The following is a 24,662-nucleotide window of genomic DNA, read 5'->3' as shown; positions in this document are numbered from 1 at the left end:
GGTCTGGATATGCATTCTTCTCTTTGCTCCTAATATGTGTATTTAAAAACTAACTTTAATTGGTTGAGGCCCAACAAGCAGTCCTTAAAGTAGGCCTGGTTTTCCTAAGATTACACTGGTTTGACTCAGGGAACCTAAACATGTGTTGGGCCTCTTATTTTCATGTGCAAAGGGCCCAATACCTGATTCGCACTGATTTCCTGGCCTTTACCAATATAGCAGGTGACACATTGCCCCCTCATAATGAATATGTGCCTCCTGCTGATAAATTGTTGGCATGGGAAGCCCTTTGGCACCCAAAAAGCAAATTTTACATGATCAAATTCCTCATCCTATATCTGCAGCAATGCAGCACTCCCTCAACCCTGCACTGGAGAATCAACCTAGATTATATTCCCAAATCAGAGCTGGAAGCCACAATGCTTTGCCTCATTGAGAGTGTAATAACTGAGTCAAGCTGGCATTTCAGCTCCTGAGAAAATCAGCCCTAACATTTAACACAGTTCTATTTGTGATTACATGATGCTTACTGTAACAAACTTGGTGTACCAGACAGGTTTCTTACTTGAAACAGATAACCTTATTTAAAGAGCTCTTGAAGAAACTACATGCTTGAACCAGGTCCATGACTAGAAAGCTCCACCCCTGCACTTAGGGCTGATTTAACGGTACAATCATGTGACCCCTAAAACCGTAGGAAAGGTTTTACCCACAATCACTATACTTACTAATGCAACCTCTTCTTAAATCCACTAAAGGATCCAAAATCTCAAAAATTTAAGATCATTCAGCCTTGAAATTAGGCTTCTGAATATTAATATGCCAACACTTGCTGCATTAATATGAAATTCTGGTATCCTCTATTTTAAATGTGGTGTTAAGAACTTTAAGAGGATGGTGCATCTGTTAACTAAACTGATGAAATACTTTCATGTGAGTACAATCAATGTTCACATGATGGTGTTTAAATATGCTCATCCCTAATCATTCTTTCTATGTTCCAACATGTACCCTTGTGTTCTACATTTATTACTTGCTTGTTATTACAACTGAAGATTAAGAAAAAAAATTTGCATTTTTATAGCACCTTTCGTCACCTCAGGGCATCCCAGGGCACTTCACAGCCAATAAAATACTTCTGAAGCATTTACTGTTGTAAGGTAGGAGACATGGCAGCCAATTTGCGAACAGCAAACTCTCACAAACAGCAATGTGATAATGACCAGATAATCTGTTTTAGTGATGTTGGTTGAGGGATGAATATTAGCCAGAACACTGAGGAAAAGTCCCCTGTTATTCTTTGAAATAACACCATGGGTTCTTATATGGCCTGCTGCTGAATATCTCATCCAAATTGAATCCAGTCTGTTCCTGCTGGAGAAGGGAGGTTAAAATCAGGGATCTTATGTTGTTGTTTTTCACTTGTTTCTTTCCTGGAATGAATACTGCCGAATGAATGAATGAATAAATAAATAAATAAATGCAATGATAGTTCACCAGACTAATTCCTGGGATGACAGTACTGTTCTATGAGGAGAGTTTAAGGAGACTGGGCCTTTTTCTCTAGAGTTTAGAACAATGAGAGGTGATCTCATTGAAGCATATAAAATTCTTAAGGGGCTTGACAGGGTACGTACAGAAAGGATGTTTCCCCTGGCTTGGTGGGGTCTAGAATCTTGGGGCAGAGTTTCAGAATAAGAGACAAGCCATTTAGGGCTGAGATGAGGAGGAATTCCTTCACTCAGAGGGTAGTGAATCTTTGGAATTCTCTACCCCAGAGGGCTACAGAAGCTCAATCATTGAGTATGTTCAAGACGGAGATCGATAGATTTCTAGATACTAATGACATCAAGGGATATAGGGTTAATGCGGGGAAAGTGGTGTTGAGGTAGATGATTAGCCATGATCTAGTTGAATAGTAGAGCAGGCTTGATGGGCTACTCCTGCTCCTATGTTCCTACACTCTATATGTCAGTTTGCTTTTGGCTGCTAGCACTCTTGCCTCTGAATGAATAATTTGTCAGTTAGGCTGAAATTTTACAGCCCCATCCCAGAGGGGATGGGGCCATAAAATGGAGCAAGCCATTCTAAACTCTATTGACGTTGGCGGGACAGTAAAATCCCGCTGCCATAAAATTCCTCCCATAATCTCAGTTGATAGTACTGAGGGAGTGCTGTACAACTCTGCTTCAAATGAAATGTTGAACAGCCTATCTGCTTATTCAGATGGATGCAAAAGATCACATTGCACTATTTGAGAAAGACCTGGGACAGTATTCCTGATGCTCTGGCTAACATTTCTTCTTTAACCTAAAGCAGACGATCTGGTCATTCAATTAATTTGCACATGGTTGGGATCTTGCTGTGCACAAATTGGCTATGTTTTTTGACCTACATAACAATATTCTCTCCACATCAGATGTAACCCATGGGCTGTGAATTATTTGGGAGGCCCTGAAACTGTGCTAAGATGCTATATAAATGTAGTTTCTTTCTTTATAGCAAAAAAAATTAAAATATCTCATTTGACTTTCACAACAGGGGAAAAGAATTGCAATGTTTCAGGTTCATGGCCTTCAATTCCCTTTTCTCCAGTAATGCTAGAACTTGGCCAGCTGTCCCCATCAGGGAGTTTTAGCAGCTGCATTTTTTTGTAGATCTAGATGCCTCTTTCTCGTCTGAAAATACGGTAATAATCAGCCACACATTGCCTCCTATAAGTACCACCTGATGTCAGGATAAATGGATTGGCACTGACCTCTTTTATACACGCCCCTCCGGAACAAAGGGCCACATTAACGGTTTCTGCCATTTTACAAGGAGCCCAACAACAGACCTGTAATTACCACAAGAAATTAGACACTTTAAATATCATTTTTTTGATATCCTTGCAGGTGAAACTTAACCCTAAGGCACTTCAGATGAGATGCATGGTTTACAAAGGAGATTAACGGACTCAGTTGATTAGGTCAGTGGTGTTGTCTTCTCAGGTGCTCATTACTCTAATGGTCCCTATTCACAGATGTGCGCGTTGTCATTTAAATCATTTTAACATTCGGTTAAATGATAATGTAATCAGTCCATTATTGTGTACATTATGAAAGCTTACTGTGCAAATGCTGATGAGGCTTCATTTTGAATTAAGGTAAACCCATATCAACCTTCTTGTCTCCTTGTATATTACTGCTTTAGTCAGAGCATCTCTGAATTCTCTTATCTATACGTTCCAAATATACTATTCCTTGTGGTCTTACTACTTTCTCTCTGCGTCCTTACTGCATTCAGATAAACAACAACCTACATTTGTAAAGCACCTGTAACATAGTAAAACCTCCCTCGGCACTTTACAGAAGCATAATCTGATAGAAATTAACACCAAGCCTAAAATAGAGATATTTGGACAAGGGACCAAACATTGAGATTATAAGAAGATAAGAAACAGGAGCAGGAATAAACCATATGGCCCCTCGAGCCTGCTTCACCGTTCAATATGATCATGGCTGATCTTCATTGTAAACTTCACTTTCCTGCCCACTCCCCACATCCTTGATTCTCCAAGAGACCAAAAATCTGTCTATCTCAGCCTTAAATATATTCAATGGTGGAGAATTCACAACCCTCATGGGTAAAGAATTTCAAAGATTTACAACCCTTTTAGCGAATCAATTTCTCCTAATCTCAGTTCTAAATGGTCAACCTCACATTCTGAGCTATTGCTTCTGTGTTCTAGATTCCCCAGCCAGGGGAAACAACCTCCCAGTGTCTACCATTTCAAGTCTCTTCAGGGCCTTGTATGTTTCATTGAGATCACCTTTCATTCTTCTAAACTCCAGAGAGTAGAGGTCCAATTTACTCAGCCTCTCAGCATAGGACAAACTCCCTCATCCCAGGGAGCAATCAAGTGAACCTTGGCTGCACTCTCTGCAAGGCAACTATATCCTTCCTTAAGTATGTGGATCAAAACTGCATACATTACTCCAGGTGTGGTCTGACCAAAGTTCTGTACAATTATAGCAAGACTTCATTGTACTCCAATCCTTTTGCAATAAAGACCAACATGCCATTTTCCTTCCCATCTGCTTGATGTATTTGCATGCTAACTTTCTGTGTTCCTTGCATGAGTATACCCGAGTCTCTCTGAGCATCAACATTTAAAAGTTCTGAGCCTTTCACAACAAAGTGAATAATTTTTACACTTCCCCACATAATACTCCACCTACCACCTTGTTGCCACTCACTTCATTTCTTTGCAGGCTTTTAGTGTCCACCTCATAATTCACATTCCTAACTTTGTATCATCAGCAAACTTGAATACAGTTACTCTCAGACTCTTTGGCCTGAACTTTTATTTAGATGGATAGGGTCTCCAGCTTAACCATGATGAGCCAGAGACCCGATTCCAGAAGTTCTACCCCCGAACCTGGTACCAATTGGTGTATTTTGCACATCATTGATTCACGGAGTCAGCTGCACATCTTAAATGTACCTTCAAACAGAAAAAAATTTCATAGCTGAGATGTCCAAAACATGACTTGTGGGTTTTAGACCTCTCAGGAGATGGTTCATTGCTAGAGTTCATTGGAGAGGTAGGGTACCTTTTTGGAGAGTTCCATGGGCACTTTTGGAAGAGGTAAGATGTCATTTGGGAGAGGTCAGGTGCCCTTTGGGATTATTAAAAACAGACAAGGAAGTGCATAAAAAGTGGCTAAACTCATTGGAGCTGTCAAGCTGATTGGAGGAACTGTCAAGCTGTCAAGGGAGCTGTCAAGCTGATTGGAACTGTCAAGCTGAAGGGAACTGTCAAGTTGTCAAGGGAGCTGCCAGGCTGCTGTCATGTTCTGGTATGTTATGGGCTTTCTGTCAATACGCTGTATTTTTGAAAACCACAAAAGGCTACAAAAAGACGGTCGTCCGAGGATCACCTGACTTCTCTTGTGGATTGACACAGTCCCCTGTCTCATGAGGGAACAAAAGGAATTTTCCAGACTGATGTTGACTCAATGCCTTTTCCTGAAACTAATTCAAAAGGATAATTTCAAATTGAATGGGTCATTTAAATACAAAGACACCTGTTGTCTCAAACACTCAAGGTGTGACAGTCATCACACAGGATATATAATTGACCTAGATACCCACTTTATTTGGAAAAGGGCTTTGGACTTGTAACTGGTCACATGGTGAGCCAACCATGTTTGTTGCCTGCTTTTAAAACAGCAAGAAACTGTTCTGCAGAGAGATTCCATCAGACAGCGATTGAACCACCTGCATGTCAACTAAGCAGCCAAGGGAATAAACAACCATGCATTGAAGGTGGGAGAAAGTCTCTCCCCAACTTGTTCCAACTTCAAGTTCACCTGAGAAGCAACCACCTAGATATTGGACTATAAGATGCTTCACAGCTTACTGAAAATTCTTTGCTCTACAAGACCTTCCTTTCAACCAATGTCTCAACTCATCTAAGAACCAACAGGCCTATCAGGAAAAGGGACTGAGACAACCATAGATTGTAATTATATTGTTTTTTCCCAAATCTGTATCTAGTCTGCGAGTGAGTGATAGCGCGAGCGAGTGGAGTGAATGAGACGTCACGTTTAAACCTCTGGGGCAAATGTGATAATAAATAACCTTCCTTATTTTTAAATTCACAAAAAACTTGCTGTTGGAATTATTTAAATGGGGACAATCACTCTGAGGGTAAGAGAACACCTACTGCTCACATACAAACACACTGATCACAGGCAGTAAGAAAACACATAAATTCTGTCCATGAAAAATTGGATGTTGCAGTGAGATAAAATCATTGCAAATAGCCAAGTATGACTTTAAAGGAATTAAAAGTGAAAAGGAAAAGCAACATAAATCCAAAATTGTTAAAACAAGAAACAAAAGAGATTACAGCAGTAAACTTCATGGGTGCTAACAATAAAAAATAAGATAGTTACTTTTGATGTGACAGCATTTCTGTAAGAGGAGGACTTAACTTGGCAAAAACTGGCATGGCTAAACATAGAACAGCTAAAAGTCACAGCTAAGCAGGTGGAACTTAATATACTCAATAAAGCACAGAGACCCAAGGTACTAAAAATGCTGTCCAACCATCTCAGCCTCACTCCAGATACGGAACAGGTAGAAGATACAGAACCTGAAACGGACCTGGTTGCCCTAAATCAAAATTCATCCGGAAGAGCGGAGGCTCGAGTTAGAGTTTCAGGCAAAAGTGAGAGAATCCCAAAAGAGAGAGATGGAGAGCAAAAAAAAAGGAGAGTGCTTTTCAGGAAATCAACATTTGCCTCTGGGCTAAGGGTATTTAAATTACTGCTAGCTAAAATCAGGATCTCCTGAGTAGCTACAATTTCTCTTTCTGTCCCTGCAACTATCTCCCTAGTTTTTTGAGCTGAAAAACACGCTCTCCTTTTTTTTTGCTCTCCCTTTCTCTCGGGATTCTCTCTCTTTTGCCTAAAACTCTAACTCGACCCTCCACTCTTCCAAGTGAATTTTGATTAGGGTAACCAGGTCTGTTTCAGATTCTGTATCTTCTACCTGTTCCGTATCTGGAGTGAGGCTGAGATGGTTGAACAGCATTTTTAGTATTTTGGGTCTCTGTGCTTTATTGCGTATACTAAGTTCCACCTGCTTAGCTGTGACTTTTAGCTGTTCTATGTTTAGCCATGCCAGTTTTTGCCAAGTTAATTCCTCCTCTTGTAGAAATGCTGTCACATCAAAAGTAACCATCTTATTTTTTATTGTTAGCATCCATGAAGTTTGCTGAAATATTCCCAATTTGTCCCCAAGTCTGAAGAAGATGATGTGGAAACGATTTTTTTTTACAACCTTTGAGGAAACTGGCAAAATTTCAATAGCAAGCAGAGTTTTGGACACTGCTGTTACAAAGTCAGCTCACAGGAAAGGCCTGTGAGGGTGCCTACTGACAGTTGTAAAAGTTATGGTCAGACAAAGGCTGCTATTCTCATTGCCTATGAACTCATAACTGAGCCAACAGTTCTGGAACGCCGGTAAAAAAAACCCACATGGACCTTCATGGAATTCGAGGGAATTAAACAACTACCATTTGACTGGCGGGTCCAAGACCTCAAAGTTGACCGTACGTACGAAGGATTAAGGGAAATAGTACTGCTAGAGGAGTTTAAAAACTGTCCTCCCATACAGCCTCAAAACTCACATAAAGAAACAAAGGGTTTCCAGAGTCAGAGTTGCAGCTATCATGCCTGATGACTGCAATTTAACCCATAAACCTCTAAACCAAAAACAACTTGGATCTAGTAACAGAATGAGAGTGTTATTTTGTTAAAAAAAATAAATTCTGCAATCGCCCAGCTTTGCACAAATGCAGTAGCAGGAGTGGAGAGACAAAAGACATTTTACCCGCCTGCCGCAATGGCAGATTTTCGTGCCATATTGTCCCATTCTGCTTAGTCCCACCTCTTTAAAATGCATTTCCTGGAAGCACACGGATCTCTGTCTGGGCAGCCTCTGATTTTCCCGCCACCCCCCTCCCTCCAAAGTTGCCTCAGCCTTCAATGATCTGGGCACCATAGTTAAAGGGCACCCCTACACGGAGCTAGCATTTTCTAAGGGATGAGAAGCTGCTGCAAAGGCATTGCTGCCAAAGGGAAGAAATATGCTGCCCCAAAATTTAGCAACACCTCCCTCGGGCGCCTACTGGATGCAGCAGACACCAGCCGTGAAGACCTCTACTGCTGTTCTGGGCAAAGACCAGCAAGCAAGGTCACCAATTCAGCCTGGGAAACGGTGGCAGTAGTGGTCAGTGCCAATGCCCTGCAAAAGTCACCCAGTGCTGAAAGAGGATGAATGATCTCCTCGATTTCACCAGGGTAATTCTCTCTTCTCATCACTCTTCTCATCACTCCCAACTCTCACACTCACACACTCACAAACCCATCACACATCCACAGGGTTCTCATTCACTGCCAGTTCAAGGGACACCACATTCACTCTCACACACACCTTCTTCTGCCCTGTGGGATTGTGTCATCAACCTGTCCATGGCACCACTCAGCACCCACACATGCCAGGCATCCTCCTCATCTGGCCTGGCAGGTGTTCTGCTTACATCCTCTCCATCTTTCTTCATGCAGGACAAGCTGGCACACAACAAAGGGGAGAGGTCACAGACTGGTGGAGGAATGCCCGACACCAAGATCCTTACAGACTTTGAAAACAGAGCCATCCAGCTGGCCAGTGATGATCTGGACCCTTCCTGTGCTGACGGTGAGATTGGCAGTGCTCAGCCAAGTGAGGATCCAGCAGTGCAACATCTATCAGAGAACCATGCTGTGAGAGAGTTCCCCTATTCTGCAGTCCCGTGCCATGCACTAATTATCTCTCTTTGCTTTCGCAGATACATCTGGGAAGCAGCCGAGGGGATCCACAAACTAAGTCCACAACCCAAAGGCACCTTGGAAGAAGACTCTGATGACACCCATATTGAAGTCCCGTCACAGCGCTCACCCACACCCTCCACCAGCGCAGAGACACACACCTCGGTGGGACCTAGTTCTAGAGTAGCTTCGGGGTCACAATCCAGTGAGAACATCGCATTGTCTGGTCCACAGCAGGCAGCGGCAGGGACTCCCCATGTTTCCTGCACTCGGAGAACTTCTAGAGGCCAGGAATCTTCTGAGTCCGAGTCAGATGAGGAGCCTCTAGACTCGGTCATACCTCAGTAGCTGGAGCTGCAAAGGCAAGCTCGGGAACATCAGGAAGGAATGTCCGATGCACCCTTCAGATTGCATGGCACAATGGAGGAGCCCGTCCCCCTGAGGTGACAGTCTGAGGCGACAGCACTGGCATGCCAACACACTGAGGTCAACACTGGTAGGATGATGACCGCCATGGAGACCTTGGTCCAGGACATCGGTCCTGCACTGCTGCAAAGGGTCAACTCCATCACTGATACCATAGTTGGCTTCCATCAGTGTCAACATGAGAGGGGTGTGGGGCAGCTCGATCTCACTACAGTTACCTCTTCTGCTCATGGAGTCAGACTGGGGCCTTCAGGCACCCATAGGGAGAAGGATCAGCAGGTGCACACTCCAGGGCCATCCACCCGAGAGTGCCCGGCCTATCTGAATCCCCTTTTCCTGTGACCCCAGCAGCTCCAGCTCCACAGACCAAGGATAGTGCCACTGTAATACAGCAGGACCCTAAAAGCAAGCTGGGGCCCTCCAGGTCTCAGCCCTCCAGGGGACACCCATCACAGACCCAGTAGCAGTCAGGAGGCGGCCTCCAGCTCCGCTGTGGATGTTGGGGAAGCACCAAGATGTAGCAGCAGAGTTAGGAAAGTTAAGAAGATGTAACTCTTTCGAGTACAAACACGTTTCCATCTGTTTTTCAGATGATGTTACATTGTTTCATAGTTTGCCATTGTGAGATTTGAACTCTTGATCTTTGGGTTACAAACCCAGTACCATAACCACAACCTGGACATGGGTGTTAATCACTTGTACACAATGTTCACTATTGTAAATGAACTCCCAAGAATGTTTCCTTGCCTATGGCTCCTTGTTATGATGAACAGTGTTCATGCCACTCAGATGTGAAACCTTGGTGCCTGCACAATATCCCGGAAGGTGCCTCAGTCTCTTCTCTGTGCAGTCTGTAATCACCAAAGTGATGGTCTGGCTTCACACTCACTGGTTACATCAGTCATTCCTGCACCTCAATGGGGCTCATCATTGCTGCCAGATTGCACTGGGCCGCCAGCACAGAGTTCCATCATTCTCTCTGTGTGCTCCCAGCATCTTTGGGATGGGGCTGGCCCCCATTTCATCAGCATCTGTGACCAGTGAGGCTGTGCTCCTGAAGGGGTCAGGTGCTGAAGGCTGACAAAGGATCAGGTGCATTTAAAGTTTCACGGATGCATCTCCATGATCACAGAGTGTAGGTGAGCTGCCCTCAGCCAGACAGTTGTCAGACGTCCACAGAGACAATGTGAAGATCTATTGAGTGTCCTCACTGCATGACGTCATCATCCTCCTTGAATCTAGTGACTATTAGGGCCTCCGCTGCGTCTCCATGAAATGAGCCTGAGCACTGAGGGTATGTGCGCTGCCATCAGCCACACAGAAGTCAAACATTCACAGATGCAAGGTGAAGATTACTGGACTGTCCTCACTGCATCTCATCATCATCCTCCATGAATCTTGCAACTATGAGGGCCTCTTGAGCATGCCTACCTCATCTGGCCAGTGCGATGGCCTCATCGCTGACATCCACACCTTTGAGGACCTCCTCATCATCATCATCCCCTTCAACACCCTCCTCATTGGAGGATACATGCAGATCCTCCATCTCCTCCTTAGCCAGGTCCTCCTCTCACTGCAGCACAAGGGTGTGGAGCATGCAGTAAGTGATGGTGATGCATGACACCCTCTGGGGATTATATTGCAATGCTCCACCGGACCTGTGGAGGCACGGGAACCTCATTTTCAAAATTCCCAAGATTTGCTCCACCAAAGTCCCGGTCGCAGCATGAGCCTCGTTAGACCGTCGCTCTGCTGCAGTCTGAGGCCACTGCACGGGCATCATCAGCCACGTCCCCTGTGGGTCACCCTTGTCCCTGAGGAGCCAACCCCCTGCAGCCTTTGTGGACCCTGGAAGATGTCAGGGATCTGAGACCAACTGAGGATGTAGGAGCTGTGGACGTTCCCTGGAAACCATGCACAGATCTGTAGGACACATTTTAAGTGGTTATACACCAGCTGAACATTCAGCGAGTGGAAGACCTTGCGGTTGATGTAGTTGACTGCTTGTTACCATGGAGATCTAAACGCCACGTCAGTTCAGTTGATGGCTCCCTGCACCTGTGGAAATCCAGAGATCTGCGCAAATCCCAGAGCTCTCGCTTCCTGGCTTTCCTGATCCCGGGCGAAATGCTGTGCCTTCCTGAAGATGGCGTCCATGACCTCCTGGATACATTTGCATGTGGAGGCTTGTGAGATCCTGCATAGGTCACCTGTGGAGCCCTGGAAGGGGCCACTAGCTTAAAAATTGAGCGCTGCAGTCACTTTCACAGCCATTGGCAGTGGATGCCCTCCATGTCGCCAACTCCTGCAGCAGGTGGCACCAACTAGCTCCCTAGACGTACGCAGTTTTCGGCGACATTGATTGTTGGTCATCTGCAGGAATGACTGGCGCTGCCTATAGGCCCTGGGTCTAGTGAGGCACCTTTAAGGGATGGCTCACTGTGGATCTTCAGTTGTGTGTGCAGCAGCCCTGCCGCCCCTTCATCTTAAGGGTGGTGCTCCTCTTTTGCTGAGCCAGGTGCCTCTGCCACTCTCTTCTTCTTCTCTGCTCCCTGTAAGCCATGAGACATACCATGAAATCACCAGGCTCCATGATCCTGATGTTCTCCTCCTGCAGGATCAAAGAGAGAGATGCGTGGGTTAGGGTGGGTGTACTAAGAACCTCGCTTGGTTAAGTCTGAAGGCCCCTTAATGTACCAGGAGAGTGCTAGCCACAACTTGAATGGCCAATGTGTAGTGCATTCATTGGCTGTCCAAACGCCATCCAGCTCCACCCCACTCCACTTGACCGATTGGCAGCAGCTTCAGCCACTGGACTGCATGCTGTGCTCTGAGCTCAGGCGCAGGCATTCTCCTAACCTGCACTGCAAGGCTGCGCTGCAAGCTTGAACCATGATGGATACTGTCTCAAACCTTAATAAAGACATTGCAAGGGGCTGTGAGCACCTCCACCAGTGACTGCACCATGGCCAGCTTTCACAAAGGGATTCTATAACTTGCCCAGTCAGCCAATTGCTCTGCAGCCCCCTAAAATGCACATTAATTTGCAGTCTGTGCCCCGGGGGTGAAAGGTTCTGGAGCATTTGGTGGCGCTTTCATGCTTCTGCATCGCTTGAGTGGGCAGAAAAGCTTCAGAGGCCCAACTCCAAGCATGTCAATGGAGCTGCAATCTCAGCTGCGGAAGAATGCTCACTTTTTACAAGCTTTTCCAAAGTGTGTGACCGCTTTGTTCAACACCCCCCACCACCACCACTAACCCCCCCCCACCCACCCCAGCATGTGCTTGATATTTCTTTCAGTCTGTGCTCTGCCTTGCCTCCCACACCTGCCCCTCCCCCACCCCACCCGACATGCAGCGGTGGGAACCGTGACCTGCCATTGACAGGTGGAGCAGACTATCACAAACTGGTTTCACAACAGCATAAAACCCATTGTTGGCCTTCCCGCCATATTGTCCCCTGCCCACCATGATGCCCAATGCCAGCAGGGCTGGAACATTCTGGCCTTGGAACTTTGATCCATTTTACCTCAACATGGGCCCTGAGGTCTGCCCATGGTGGATACTGGATGTGTTGGAATGGAGGGTGTAAGGGCAAAGATGGTAGGTGGCAGAGGGGTCATGAGTTAGCACTAAGTTTGCAAAGGGTATACAGGGCCATGGGTGTGGGTACAGGGCATAGGTTAGCATAGGAGCTATAAAGGGCAAAGGGTGGTAGGTGGCGGAGGGGTCATGAATTAGCACTAAGTTTGCAAAGCGTGTACATGACTATGAGTGTGGGTTCAGGGCATAGGTTAGCATAGGAGCTATAAAGGGCCATAGGAGGTGCATGACATGGATGGGGCTATGGGGAATGTATAGAGCAATGTTTTTTTGGTTTGTTTTACAGCTTCAACAAAGTCCCAGATCACCGAGATGTACCCACTGTACCCGGCAGCCCCTATGGCGGCCTCCAAACATTTTCTGGGGGGCCGTGAGCCCGAATCCCATTGCATCTGTTCCCCACCCCCCACCCCACCCCCCCCCCCCCCCCCCCCCCCCCCCCCCCGGAACCAAACCCGGAGCATCCAGGGCACTTTTTCCTGGGTCAGGTTTGTGGAGCCAGGAATTTTCCTGACTCTGTGCTCCTGTCCGGGGAGTGAAAATTCAGGCATTTATCTAAGTCATTGATATAGATTTTAAATAGCTGAGGTTCCAGTACTGATCCTTACAGCACGCCACTAGCTTCAGCCTGCTAACTTGAAAATCCCACATTTATTCCTACTCTTTGCTTCCTGTCCATTAGCCAATCCTCTATCCATGCTAATATATTACTCCCAACTGCATGAGTCCCTATCTTGTGTATTAACCTTTTATGTGGCACCTTATTGAATGCCTTTTGGAAATCCTAGTATACTACATCTATCTGCTTTACTAGTTACATCCTCAAATTCATCAAACGTGATTTCCATTTTATAATACCATGATAAGTCTGTCTGTCTGTGCTATGATATTCCACGTGGAATGTCCAGACTTCCTTAATGATAAATGCCATAATTTTCCTGATGACGGGTGTCAGGCTAACTGACCTACAGCACCTTGTTTCTTGCTCCTTCTTTTCTTGAATATTGGTGTTATATTTGCTAACTTCCAATCTGCTGGGACCTTTCCACAATATAGGGAATTTTGGAAAATCATAGCTTGTGCATCCATTGTCACTGCAGCTATCTCTTTTAAAACTCTAGGATCTACACCATCTGGTCCTGGGAATTTGTTGGATTTTAGTTCCTTAAGTTTCTCTGGTACTGTTTCTCTGCTGATATTAATCATGCTAAATTCCTCATTCTCTATTAGCCCCTTGGTTACCCTGTCTTTCTGGTCTGTAATTTATTTCTTCTACTGTGGAGACAGAAACAAAATATTTGTTCAATGTCTCTGCCATTTCCTCAATCCCCATGATAATTTTTTCTGCCTAGGCCTCAGTGTTTTTCTTTAGTTACTCTCCTCCTTTTCATTGACTTGTAAAAGCTCTTACAAAGCATTTTCATACTCCTAGCTAGCTTACTCTTGTGTTCTATTTTTTTTCCTTTTCTTAAATTTTTGGTAGCCCTTTGTTGGTTTCTAAAGCACTTCGAATCCTCAGGGTTATTATTATTCTTTACAACATTATTGGTCAAAGTAAAAAAGAGAAAACGGTTGAAATATTCTGCAGGTCTGGCAGCATCAGTAGAGAAAGAAACAGGGTTAATGGGGGAATTTCCCCAGACAATGGGAGGCAAGTTTGTGTGACCGCAGGGAGTTAAATTCTCTGGAATTGATGTCATGTCAGGTTCCTGATATCATCCCACCCTTTTCCAGGAGAGGAATGAGTGCAGCTACGAGGCAGGTTGACCTGAGGCCATGCAGGAAAATTCTGGGAAAGTCAGAGTTTGGGACTTAGCATCTGAACAAGTTGTGCCACTCACCTTTCCGATGATGCTGAGATGCTGGATTTTGGTGCACTGTCTCTAGGTTGGAGGGACCACAATGTTGCTGCTGAAATCCTCAGCCACTTTCACCCACACCTTTCTTGGTTGGAGAGATTGTCCACTTCCTCCTGCTCTTAGGGGAGTTCACCTCATTGCAGCCCCTCAGATCTCACAGCAGGACCTCCAGGGGAGAGTGGAAAACCCAGCGCCAGATTTTCTCAGGGAAGGTGGGAATCAGGAAGCGGGCTCTTTTCCGGGTCCTGAGTCCACCCCCGACGGGAGCTGCTGGTTTTTGTAATTTTCTTGGAAACAGCCAGTCAATTAGTCTGGGGACAGATTTACAGTAGGCAATCAGTTGGCCACCGGAGGGGGAGCGGAGGTGCGTCCATCGAAAAGTGGGCCACATTGTGACTTGCTTAGGCAGGCATTGTTGCAGCTGCCATTTGCACATTGCCAACTTATGTACGAAAACAGTAAAGTTAAAATTATCTACATTTGGAGGGCAGCAGGAAGTCTCGAATGGGAGACAGGGTTAGGTTGGTGACGCGTTCTTTAAATTAATCAGATTTTTAGATAATGGGGTAGAGACCCTCTGCCCTGCTCAGCCTGTCTAGTGCCAATTTGAAATGCGTCCTCTAACATAATCTCGCAGCTGACCATGTCATCGCCTCCATTGAGCTGCTCTGTAGCTGACAGCCAATGGAGGCTGCCTGCCTCCATGAGAAATAGAAAAGTGAAGAAGACCAGCTCCTAAGGTGCTCATTAGCAATCATAATTAGCCTCATGATTGATGCGGCGAGTTCGCTGGCATGTCCTCTCCGCTACCCTTGCAAACATTGTTGGTGTCAGGAATGCAGGTAGACCAGCACACAGGCCATTGGCATAATTCTTTGGTTGCCTGCCTGCCTATGGATCAAGCCAGTGAAAATTCAGCCCCTTGGGAACAGCCATAGCTGGCCATGGTGTAAAGCAGGCTGCCCATTCATTTTGGGCCTATTTTGTGCCGCAGGCCAAGACCATTTTAAGCCCTATTGTCTCTGGATGGCCATTCTTAACAAAGCTGGCAAGAATAATTACACTAGCTCCCCAGAAAGCAGGTCTAAGCACTGGAGCCATCACTGTAAGCCTCTTAACCAAACTAGGAAGAATAGAATACTACCCATTCACCTCTGTGATGTAGGGATCAATTCCAGTGAAGGAACAAAATAACATAGGAGTGGAGGTAGGCCATTCAACCCCTCAAACCTGTTCCACCATTCAGTTAAATCGTAGTTCATCTGCATCTCAACTCTATCAGCCACCTTCGCCATCCATCCCTTGAAATCTTACTGAACAAAGAATCTTCTATCTCAATTTTGAAAGTTCCAATTGTCCCCCAGCACCCACAGCCTTTTGGAGAAAGCGTTCTACATTTCTACCAGCCTTTTTATGAAAAAGCGCTTTGACTCTGATCTCCCTCCCGAATGGTCTGGCTTTAATTTTAAGATTGTGCACTTTTGTTCTTGACCCACCCACCAGAGGAAATTGTTTCTCAGAATTTGCCATAACTATTCCTTTCAACCTTTTAAACACCTCAATCAGATTATTCATTATTCTTCTAAATGCAAGGGAATACAAGCCAAGACCATGTGATCTGTCCTCATAATTTAACCCTCTGAATCCCAGTATTTTCCTGGTGATTCTGGTAGTCTTCAATTGTTCTGTGTTTGATTATGAGTTTGCTTACTTTTCTCTGAGTCCACAGCCAGGCATAACCAATCAATTACAATGAACATCAATACTAAACAGACTCACATAGTCAAACACACAAGCAATTGAGCACAACAGGGATTTGGGACCATGGCCCCCTAAAAGAAAGAACCAAACAACTTCTCTTTTCCCCACACAGAGGAAACGCTGTGAGCTGGAAGATCTGACCAGAGAGCTACGACAGGCAAACCTCCTGCAGTTCATTCAACAGACAGGGACCAAGGTCAGCATCCTTCCAGCACAGGAGGGACCTGCTGAGGTTATGGGTGAGTAACTACAGATTACTGCTGTCCTCTGGCATTCTGCTCTTTCACCGCAATCCAATTCCCACAAAGGAATGGACTAAACCAAAGGGGATGATCCCCAAAATCTAGTAATCCCAGATAATGGACATAAAATATAATTGCTCAATTCTATAAACCAATGGCCCCAATTAAAGGAAAATGGTAGCCATGATGTACATTCTGGGTTCATAACTCTGTTTCACACTTGCTCAAGTCAAAGTTTCAACTGAAGGTCAAAGGTGAAGGAGCCTTAGCAGTGTTTCAGATAGAGAGAGGCAGCAATTTACATCTATTCACAAAAGCCCTTAACCTTGGACCCTCAGAGAAAGCTGCATCATCTTGTCATGAATGTATGACAGAACATTTGCTATATCTTGATAAAGCAGGTATGCTAGTTGTGAGGAGCATTGTGATTAGTGGGTGACTTAGTATGTTTTGAGTTGCAAGCTGTCTATTTTTATTCGAGCTAGGCCATCTGTTATCTGAGCAGGCGTTCTACTTCTAATTTTTGATGTGAACTGCACAGCAAATGTCTGGTTTATGTTGGAGGGGGACCCCCTTTACTATCCCTTTCTTTTGTTTCTTTTTAACATTCAGTTGTGCAGGGCTTTCTAGTTAGAGATCAAAGTCTGGCTGACTCTGAATGCCTGATGTGGCTCCAAAAAATCCACTGGGGCATAAAATGGGGATGACTGCTACCAGCACAGAAGAGCAGGCCCTGGGAATTAGGGGCATGGCATAAGTTAAACGCTTATTGTGTTGGGGGTGATATTTTAGCATGGATAGAGGACTGGCTAACAAACAGGAAACAGGGAGTCAGGATAAATGGGTCATTTTCAGTTTGGCAAACTGTAAGTAGTGGTGTGCCACAGGGATAAGTGCTCAGGTCTCAACTATTTACAACCTATATTAATGATTTGGGTGAAGGGACCGAGTGTATAGTAGCCAACTTTGCTGACGATACAAAGATAAGTAGGAAAGCAAATTGTAAAAGCTGTAAAGCACTTTGAGACATCTGGTGGTCCTCTAAATTGCTATACAAATACAAGTCATTTTTTTCTTTTTGAGGAGAGCACACAGGGTCAGATTTCCCTGGACAAAAACAGAATTACCTGGAAAAACTCAGCAGGTCTGGCAGTATCGGCGGAGAAGAAAAAAGTTGATCCTTCAACAGAACTGAGTAAAATTAGGAGAGCAGTGAAATATAAGCTGGTTTAAGGTGGGGGGGGGGTGGGGGGGAGAGAAGTGGGGGTGGGGGTTGTGGTTGTAGGGACAAGCAAGTCGTGATAGGAGCAGATAATCAAAAGATGTCACAGACAAAAGAACAAAGAGGTGTTGAAGGTGGTGATATTATCTAAATGAATGTGCTAATTAAGAATGGATGGCAGGACACACAAGGTACAGCTCTAGTGGGGGTGGGGTGGAATAAGACTAACAGGGCATAAAAGGTATAGATTTAAAAATAACGGAAATAGGTGGGAAAAGAAAAATCTATATAAATTATTGGAAAAAACAAAAACAAAAGGGAGGGGGAAGAAACGGAAAGGGGGTGGGGATGGAGGAGGGAGTTCAAGATCTAAAGTTGTTGAATTCTATATTCAGTCCGGAAGGCTGTAAAGTGCCTAGTCGGAAGATGAGGTGCTGTTCCTCCAGTTTGCGTTGAGCTTCACTGGAATAATGTAGCAAGCCAAGGACAGACATGTGGGCAAGAGAGCAGGATGGAGTGTTAAAATGGGAAGCTACAGGGAGGTTTAGGTCATTCTTGTGGACAGACTGCAGGAGTTTTGCAAAGCGGTCACCCAGTTTGCGTTTGGTCTCTCCAATGTAGAGGAGATCGCATTGGGAGCAACAAATGCAGTAGACTAAGTTGGGGGAAATAGCCTTTCACTTGCATATTTAAACCACACCCATGCACAGCTTTGTCAATGTCTGTTGCCCAGGACTGTTCCAAGTGAGAGAGAGCCTCCAAAGGGAAGAAGACTGCAGGCCCCAAGTTTAGCTGGGTCACCTTCTGGATGCTGCTGAGGATCGTTGGGGGGAGCTTTACCCCCATGATGGCAGAAGGAGGTCCACCAACCTCACCACTGCGGCTTGGGAGGAAGTGGCCAGGGCGGTGAGTGCCAATGCAGCCCACAAGAGATCAGCCATCCAATGCTGAAAAATGATGAATGATCTCATCTGCTCTGCCAGATAAATCAACCTTCTCATTACTTTCAGCTCACGCTCTCACAAGCCACACCAACATTCGCAGGCTGACAGTCCACTGGGATCTCACACACAACGAGCACAAGGGACATCACCAATGATTTTCCCCCACACACCTTGACTTCTCCATCTGTGCTCACAAACTGTGAAGCTCGCGTCCTCATCACGTGCACAGCTCCAGTCAGCACCCACACAAGCCAGGCATCCTTATCATCTGCCTTGGCATGCGTCCAGCTCAAACACTCTCCATCTGTCTTTATACAGGACAAGCTCGTCCACAATAAGAGGGAGATGTCCCAGACAAGTGTTGGAATGCCTGAACTCAAGGCCCTCACTCCTTATGAGGAGCATGCTGTTGAGCTTTTGTTTTATTCATTCATGGGATATGGGCTTTGCTGGCTGGGCCAGCATTTATTGCCCATCCCTTCTTGGTGATGTTCCTTATTGCCCTTGACAAGGTGGTAGTGAGCTGCCTTCTTGAACCGCTACAGTCCATGTGGTGTAAGTATACCCACAGTGCTGTTAGGGAGGGAGCTCCAGGATTTTGACCCAGCGACAGTGAAGGAAAGGTGATATATTTCCAAGTCAGGATGGTGAGTGACATGGAGGGAAACTTCCAAATTGTGCAATTATCAGTGAACATCCCCGCTTCTGATCTCATGGTGGAAGGAAGGTCACTGATGAAGCAGCTGGAGATGGTTGGGCCTGACTGGACACTATCCTGAGGAACTCCTGATGCGATATCCTGGAACTGAGATGACTGGCCTTCAACAACCACAACCATCTTCCTTTGTGCTAGGTGTTCCCATTAATCTGCTGCCCTTGTCTCCTTCTAGGTGGTAGTGGTTGTGGGTTTAGAAGGTGCTGTCTAAAGAGCCTTGGTGAATTCCTGCAGTGCATCTTGTAGATGGTACACACTGCTGCCACAGTGTGTCGGTGGTGGAGGGATTGAATGTTTGTAGATGCGATGCCAATCAAGTGAGCTGCTTTGTCCAGGACGGTGTCCAGCTTCTTCAGTGTTGTGGGACCTGCACTCATCCAGGCAAGTGGTGATATTCCATCACGTTCCTGACTTGTGCCTTGTAGATGGTAGACAGGCTTTGAGGAGTTAGGAGGTGAGTTGCTCACCGCATGATTCCTAGCCTCTGACCTGCCCTTGTAGCCACAGTATTTATATGGCTAGTCCAGTTCAGTTTCTGGATGTTCATAGTGGAGGATTCAGTGATGGTAATACCATTGAACATCCAAGGGTGATGATTGGATTCTCTCTTGTTGGAGATGGTCATTGCCTGACACTTGTGTGGCGTGAATGTTACTTGCCACTTGTCAGCCCAAGCCTGGATATTGTCCAGTTCTTGCTGCATTTGGACATGGACTGCTTCAGTATCTGAATGGTGTTGAACATTGTGCAATTATCAGTGAACATCCCCGCTTCTGACCTCATGGTGGAAGGAAGGTCACTGATGAAGCAGCTGGAGATGGTTGGGCCTGGCTGGACACTATCCTGAGGAACTCCTGATGCGATATCCTGGAACTGAGATGACTGGCCTTCAACAACCACAACCATCTTCCTTTGTGCTAGGTATGACTCCAACCAGTTTTGCCACACTCCTTGATGTCACACTCTGTCAGATGCTGCCTCGATGTCAATGGCAGTCACTCTCACCTCACCTCGGGAGTTCACCTCTTTTGTCCATGTTTGAACCAAGGCTGTAATGAGGTCAGGAGCTGAGTGGCCCTGGCAGAACCCAAACTGAATATCAGTGAGCAGGTTATTGCTAAGCAAGTGCCGATTGATAGCACTCTTGATGACCCCTTCCATTACTTTACTGATGATCAAGAGTAGACTGATGGGGCGGTAATTAACCAGGTTGGATTTGTCCTGTTTTTTGTGTACAGGACATACCTTGGCAATTTTCTACATTGTTGGGTAGATGCCAGTGTTTTAGCTGTACTGGAACAGCTTGGCTAGGGGCACAGCAAGCTCTGGAGCACAGGTCTTTAATACTATTGCTGGAATATTGTCAGAGCCCATAGCCTTTGTAGTGTCCAGTGCCTTCAGCCGTTTCTTGATATCACATGGCCAGAGGAGTGTGAGGCTGTACCTGTGGTGATGATGAGGTCGGCGGCACAGACCCAAGTGAGGACCTTGCACCAACTACTCCTTCAGACAGTGACATTATGAGACAATTCTTGTGTTTTGGAGTCTGCAACCATGCGCTAAATATCTCAACCCTCTTTCATAGGCACCACAACCAAATGCCCCAGGGAGACCAGGAGCCAGCCCTTCATATCTAGCATTGAAAACACCTTAGATGAGGATACACTAACAATCGAGCCATCACAGCACTTACTCACACCCTCCACCAGCACAGTGAGACACACATTGGTGGGACCTAGATCTAGAGCTGACTTGGCGTCACAATCTGGTGAGCACAGCACTGATTCTGGACTACAGCAGCTGAAGGTAAGCCAATCCAAGGTCAAGACACTTGGAGAACTGCTGGAGGCCAGCGTTCTGCTGAGTCTCAGATGACCAGCCTGTGGGTTCAGCTCTAACTCAGATGTTGGAGCTGCAACAACAGATACAGGAATATTGCTGAAAAAAGAGACATGTCTAAGCTTTTTGTTTTGCACTCATCAGGACACTTTGCAAGAATACCAATATAAAGGGGAAGCAAAAATTTATACTGTATGTGAAGAGAGTCCTGATTGATTGGCAAGTGGCACTACCGTGGCAAATGCACCAGTGATGGTGAGTGAGGCCCATTCATGAGTTTGTGTTATATACGGCACGAAAGGATCTGATCAGGGTAGCCATTATCCTGCTGGATGCCTTTGATGTGCCCTAATTCAACATCATGAACGGACCTAAGCACGTCACTGGGCTCTGAAAAGTGCCCAGTTATCCTCAGATTACCCTGGAAGGGCAAAGTATCTCAAAAATCTGAGCAACAGGTGAAGCTAGCTGTTTCACGTTGCTACTATGCAGTTGCAACGTGAGTGGTTGTCGCCACTAACAGGATGTCACTGTCAAGCCAAAAAGATGTTCTGCCTATCACACAAATGAGTAATGTGGTGTATGATTTTCAGTGCCAGTGTGACAAAAAGAACATGTGCACACATTGTACCTTTTTCACCTAAAGAAAATAAGTGACAGCCATTCACTGACTCATTCCTCAGGCCAATGCCTTGACCATTCAGAGTCAAGCTACCTGGTTTAAATTTCAAACAATGTTGGGCAGTTAACTGTCAGCCACTATTACCGGTGCATTCACAATAGCACGCCGCTTGCCAACCAATCAGCATTCTCTTCACATCCAGTATAAATTGTTGTTTTCCCCTTACATTGGTATTCTTGCGAAGTGTCCTGATGAGTGCAAGGTGAAAAGCTTAGACATGTTTCTTTTCAGCAATACTCAAGTTCTGTATGACCAAACAACTACTTGTAGACACAGGAATATCAGGCATATTCCTGATATGCGTTCCACAGACTGCAACGAACGTTGGGGGAGTCGGTCCATATTCAATCTGAGCTCATTGCACTGGTATGCCAGCGTAATGAGGCCAACGTTGGTAGGATGGCAGCCACCATGGAGACCTTGGTGCGGACGTACGCCTTGCACTCCGCCAGGAGCTATACTCCTTGCTGAAAGCATTGCTGACATCCATTAGTGGTTATGCAAGAGGGGGCCAGGGTAGCTCAATCTCACTCTAGCTGCCCCTTCTCCCCAAGGGCACTTGGGCTATGAGGATTCCATGGAGTGTCTGCAAATGTCGGGATCGCAAGGGGCGGGGCTGGCCATTCGGGAAAAATGATTGTTTTGAAGAGGATGCATGTTCCGGTGTGGCAGGCAGGTGTCTGAAGGTGGCTCTCAAGAGGCTGCCCATGCCCATTGAAAGGTCAGGCTAACTGCAGGCTTGCATCCCTCACTGAGAGTGCTGGGTGTCAATGTTATGAGGGCTGAATTAACACAGAAAATTGAGCATGCATTAACAATTGGGGAGTGTCCTCAGCTGGCTTGGCACAAATGTTGCCTAGCAGTATGGCCATCAAAGTCACAAAGAAGTAGTTGGTGATTGCTCTCCTTGAGGCACCTTGCCAGGCTGAAGGAGTACAACCATGAGCACACTGAGGATTGCTATCCAGCTCCTGTCTCCTGTCGGCTGCCATAGCAACTGGGACGCTGAAGAGATACATGAAGAGGCTGTACCATCTGACATGTGATACTGAGACACCCTCCTGCAATAGAACCACATTTCAGCAAGGTGACATGCTGCCCAGAATTCATCACCTTTCAAAGGAAGAGGACATGGTGAGCCTAATGTGTAACTACTCACTCTTAGATCGTAGTGGATGGTTGAAATGATGAGGATAGCAACGCAGGTTGTTAATCTGAGCCCAGCATAGAGAGCACTGATCCAACAGGATAATCGCTATTAGTCGTCATCATCCTCCTGGAATCTGGTGGCTATTAGCGCCTCACATTCATGCCTGCCTTGCCTAGCCTGTGCTATGGCCTCTTCCCCTGCCGTCTCAGCTTCCTTGACCTCATCGCCCTCAGTCCTCTTGATGTCCTCATTGTCAGAGGAAACGAGCAGCTCCTCCATCTCATCATCTGGCAAGTCCTTCCCACTTTGCAGTGGCAGGTTGTGCAGGGCACAATGAGCCATGATGACCCATGGAGACCCTTTGGGGAGTGTACTGGAAAATGCCGCCATATCTGTCGAGACATTGGAATCGCATCTTTAAGATGTCAATGGTTTGCTTTTCCAGTGATTGTGTGGTGGAATGAGCATCACTGTACTTTCCCTCTAATGGAGCTTGTGGCTGCCAGATGGGCATCATCAGCCACGTCCTTTGCAGGTAGCCTTCGTCGCCAAGGAGCCAACCCCTGAAGTGGCCCTCAAAGATGCCTGGGCTCTATGATTTACTGAAGATATAGGCGTTGTTACAGCTCCCGGGGTATCTTGCGCATACCTGCATGATGTGTTTCTGGTGGTCTCAGCAAAGCTGTATGTTGAGTGAATGGAACCCTTTCCTGTTTATGTATTGCATTGGCTCTTGCCAGGGAGATCTCATAGCCACATGGGTGTAGTCGATGGAACCCTGCACCTGTGGGAATCCAGAAACCGCAGCACATCCCAATCCTTAGGCTGCCTGGCTAACCTGATCTCTAGGGAGGGACATATAATTGGTGGCCTTGGCAAAGAGGCCGTCCGTTACCCCCTGCATGCAATGGTAGGCGGAAGCTTGTGAGATCCGCAGAGGGCCCCAGTGGAGCCCTGGAAGGAGCCACTCATGTAGAAGTTAAGAGTCGGAGTGTATTTGAGAGCAACTGGCAATGGATGCCCTCCCAGTCCCTGTGGCATCAACTCCTGGAAAATGTGGCAGATGTGAGCCTGCAGATCCCTGAACATGCAGAGGCATTGAATCTATTGGTTATCGCCCATCTGGAGGAATGCCATGCATCTTCTGTATACCCTGGGTCTTGGGAGCAGCCTACACTCAGCAGATCTGTGAGCTGCATCCTCTGGGTCCGGAGGGGGCCCTGCTGCCACTTGGTCATCAGGGTGATGCACCTCCGTTTGGCGAGCCTCACGCCAATGTCACACTCTTCCCCTCCTTTCCTCCTGCCTGCACATGATGATGAATTCAACATCCAAAATCCAATGAGATGTGAGATTAGTTTAGTGGGTGCTGGAGGTTCCCATCTCTGTGCCTCCCAGCTGCAATGTTCGGAGGTTTTGTTTCAGACAGGCATCTGCAGTTTGTCCTGGTGCCTAATTGTGTTTGGAGTGATTATCAACTGGGGAGTTACACGATTGGGACAAGGGGTTATTGCAGGGAGATAGATTAGTGGCACAAATCAGGATTAAACTTGCTATGAGTGCGCTTTACAAATTAAGGCTCCAGATTGCCTCTATAGTCATTGAAATGCTCATAACAAATCTCAGCTGTGCTTTCCTCCTCGTTTGGGGACAGATTTGGGGACAGATTTTAGATGGCGCCCTTTAAAGGGTCCCCAAGTGCAGTGATCCACTGCTCCCAGAAGCCCTAAGAGCTCTCCCCAGCAGCATTTCCTCTCAGTTTCATTTTCTGCCTTGGGGTTGGGTTGCAAGGTGCTGGTGCTGAGGTTTTACTGCCAGACCAGCTTCAACCCTCCCTGTGTGACTGTGGAAATCCCTCCCT

General features: G+C 46.2%; 1 protein-coding gene across 1 annotated transcript in view; it reads left to right on the top strand.

Annotated features, from left to right (window-relative positions):
* LOC121282406 (ras association domain-containing protein 8-like) overlaps positions 1 to 22,382 on the top strand; it is a 51,723-nt gene extending 29,341 nt beyond the window's left edge. Inside the window, exons 3-4 of the mRNA XM_041196123.1 lie at positions 16,120 to 16,246; positions 22,324 to 22,382. Coding sequence (XP_041052057.1) covers positions 16,120 to 16,246; positions 22,324 to 22,382 — 186 coding nt within the window. The remainder of the gene's footprint in view (positions 1 to 16,119; positions 16,247 to 22,323) is intronic.
* The last annotated feature ends 2,280 nt before the right edge of the window (positions 22,383 to 24,662 follow it).

This window comes from Carcharodon carcharias, chromosome 9 (assembly GCF_017639515.1).
Source record: "Carcharodon carcharias isolate sCarCar2 chromosome 9, sCarCar2.pri, whole genome shotgun sequence".
Lineage (NCBI taxonomy): Eukaryota > Metazoa > Chordata > Chondrichthyes > Lamniformes > Lamnidae > Carcharodon > Carcharodon carcharias.
The sequence above is the reverse complement of the archived record's forward strand: the minus strand, read 5'-3'. Positions and strand labels throughout refer to the sequence as shown.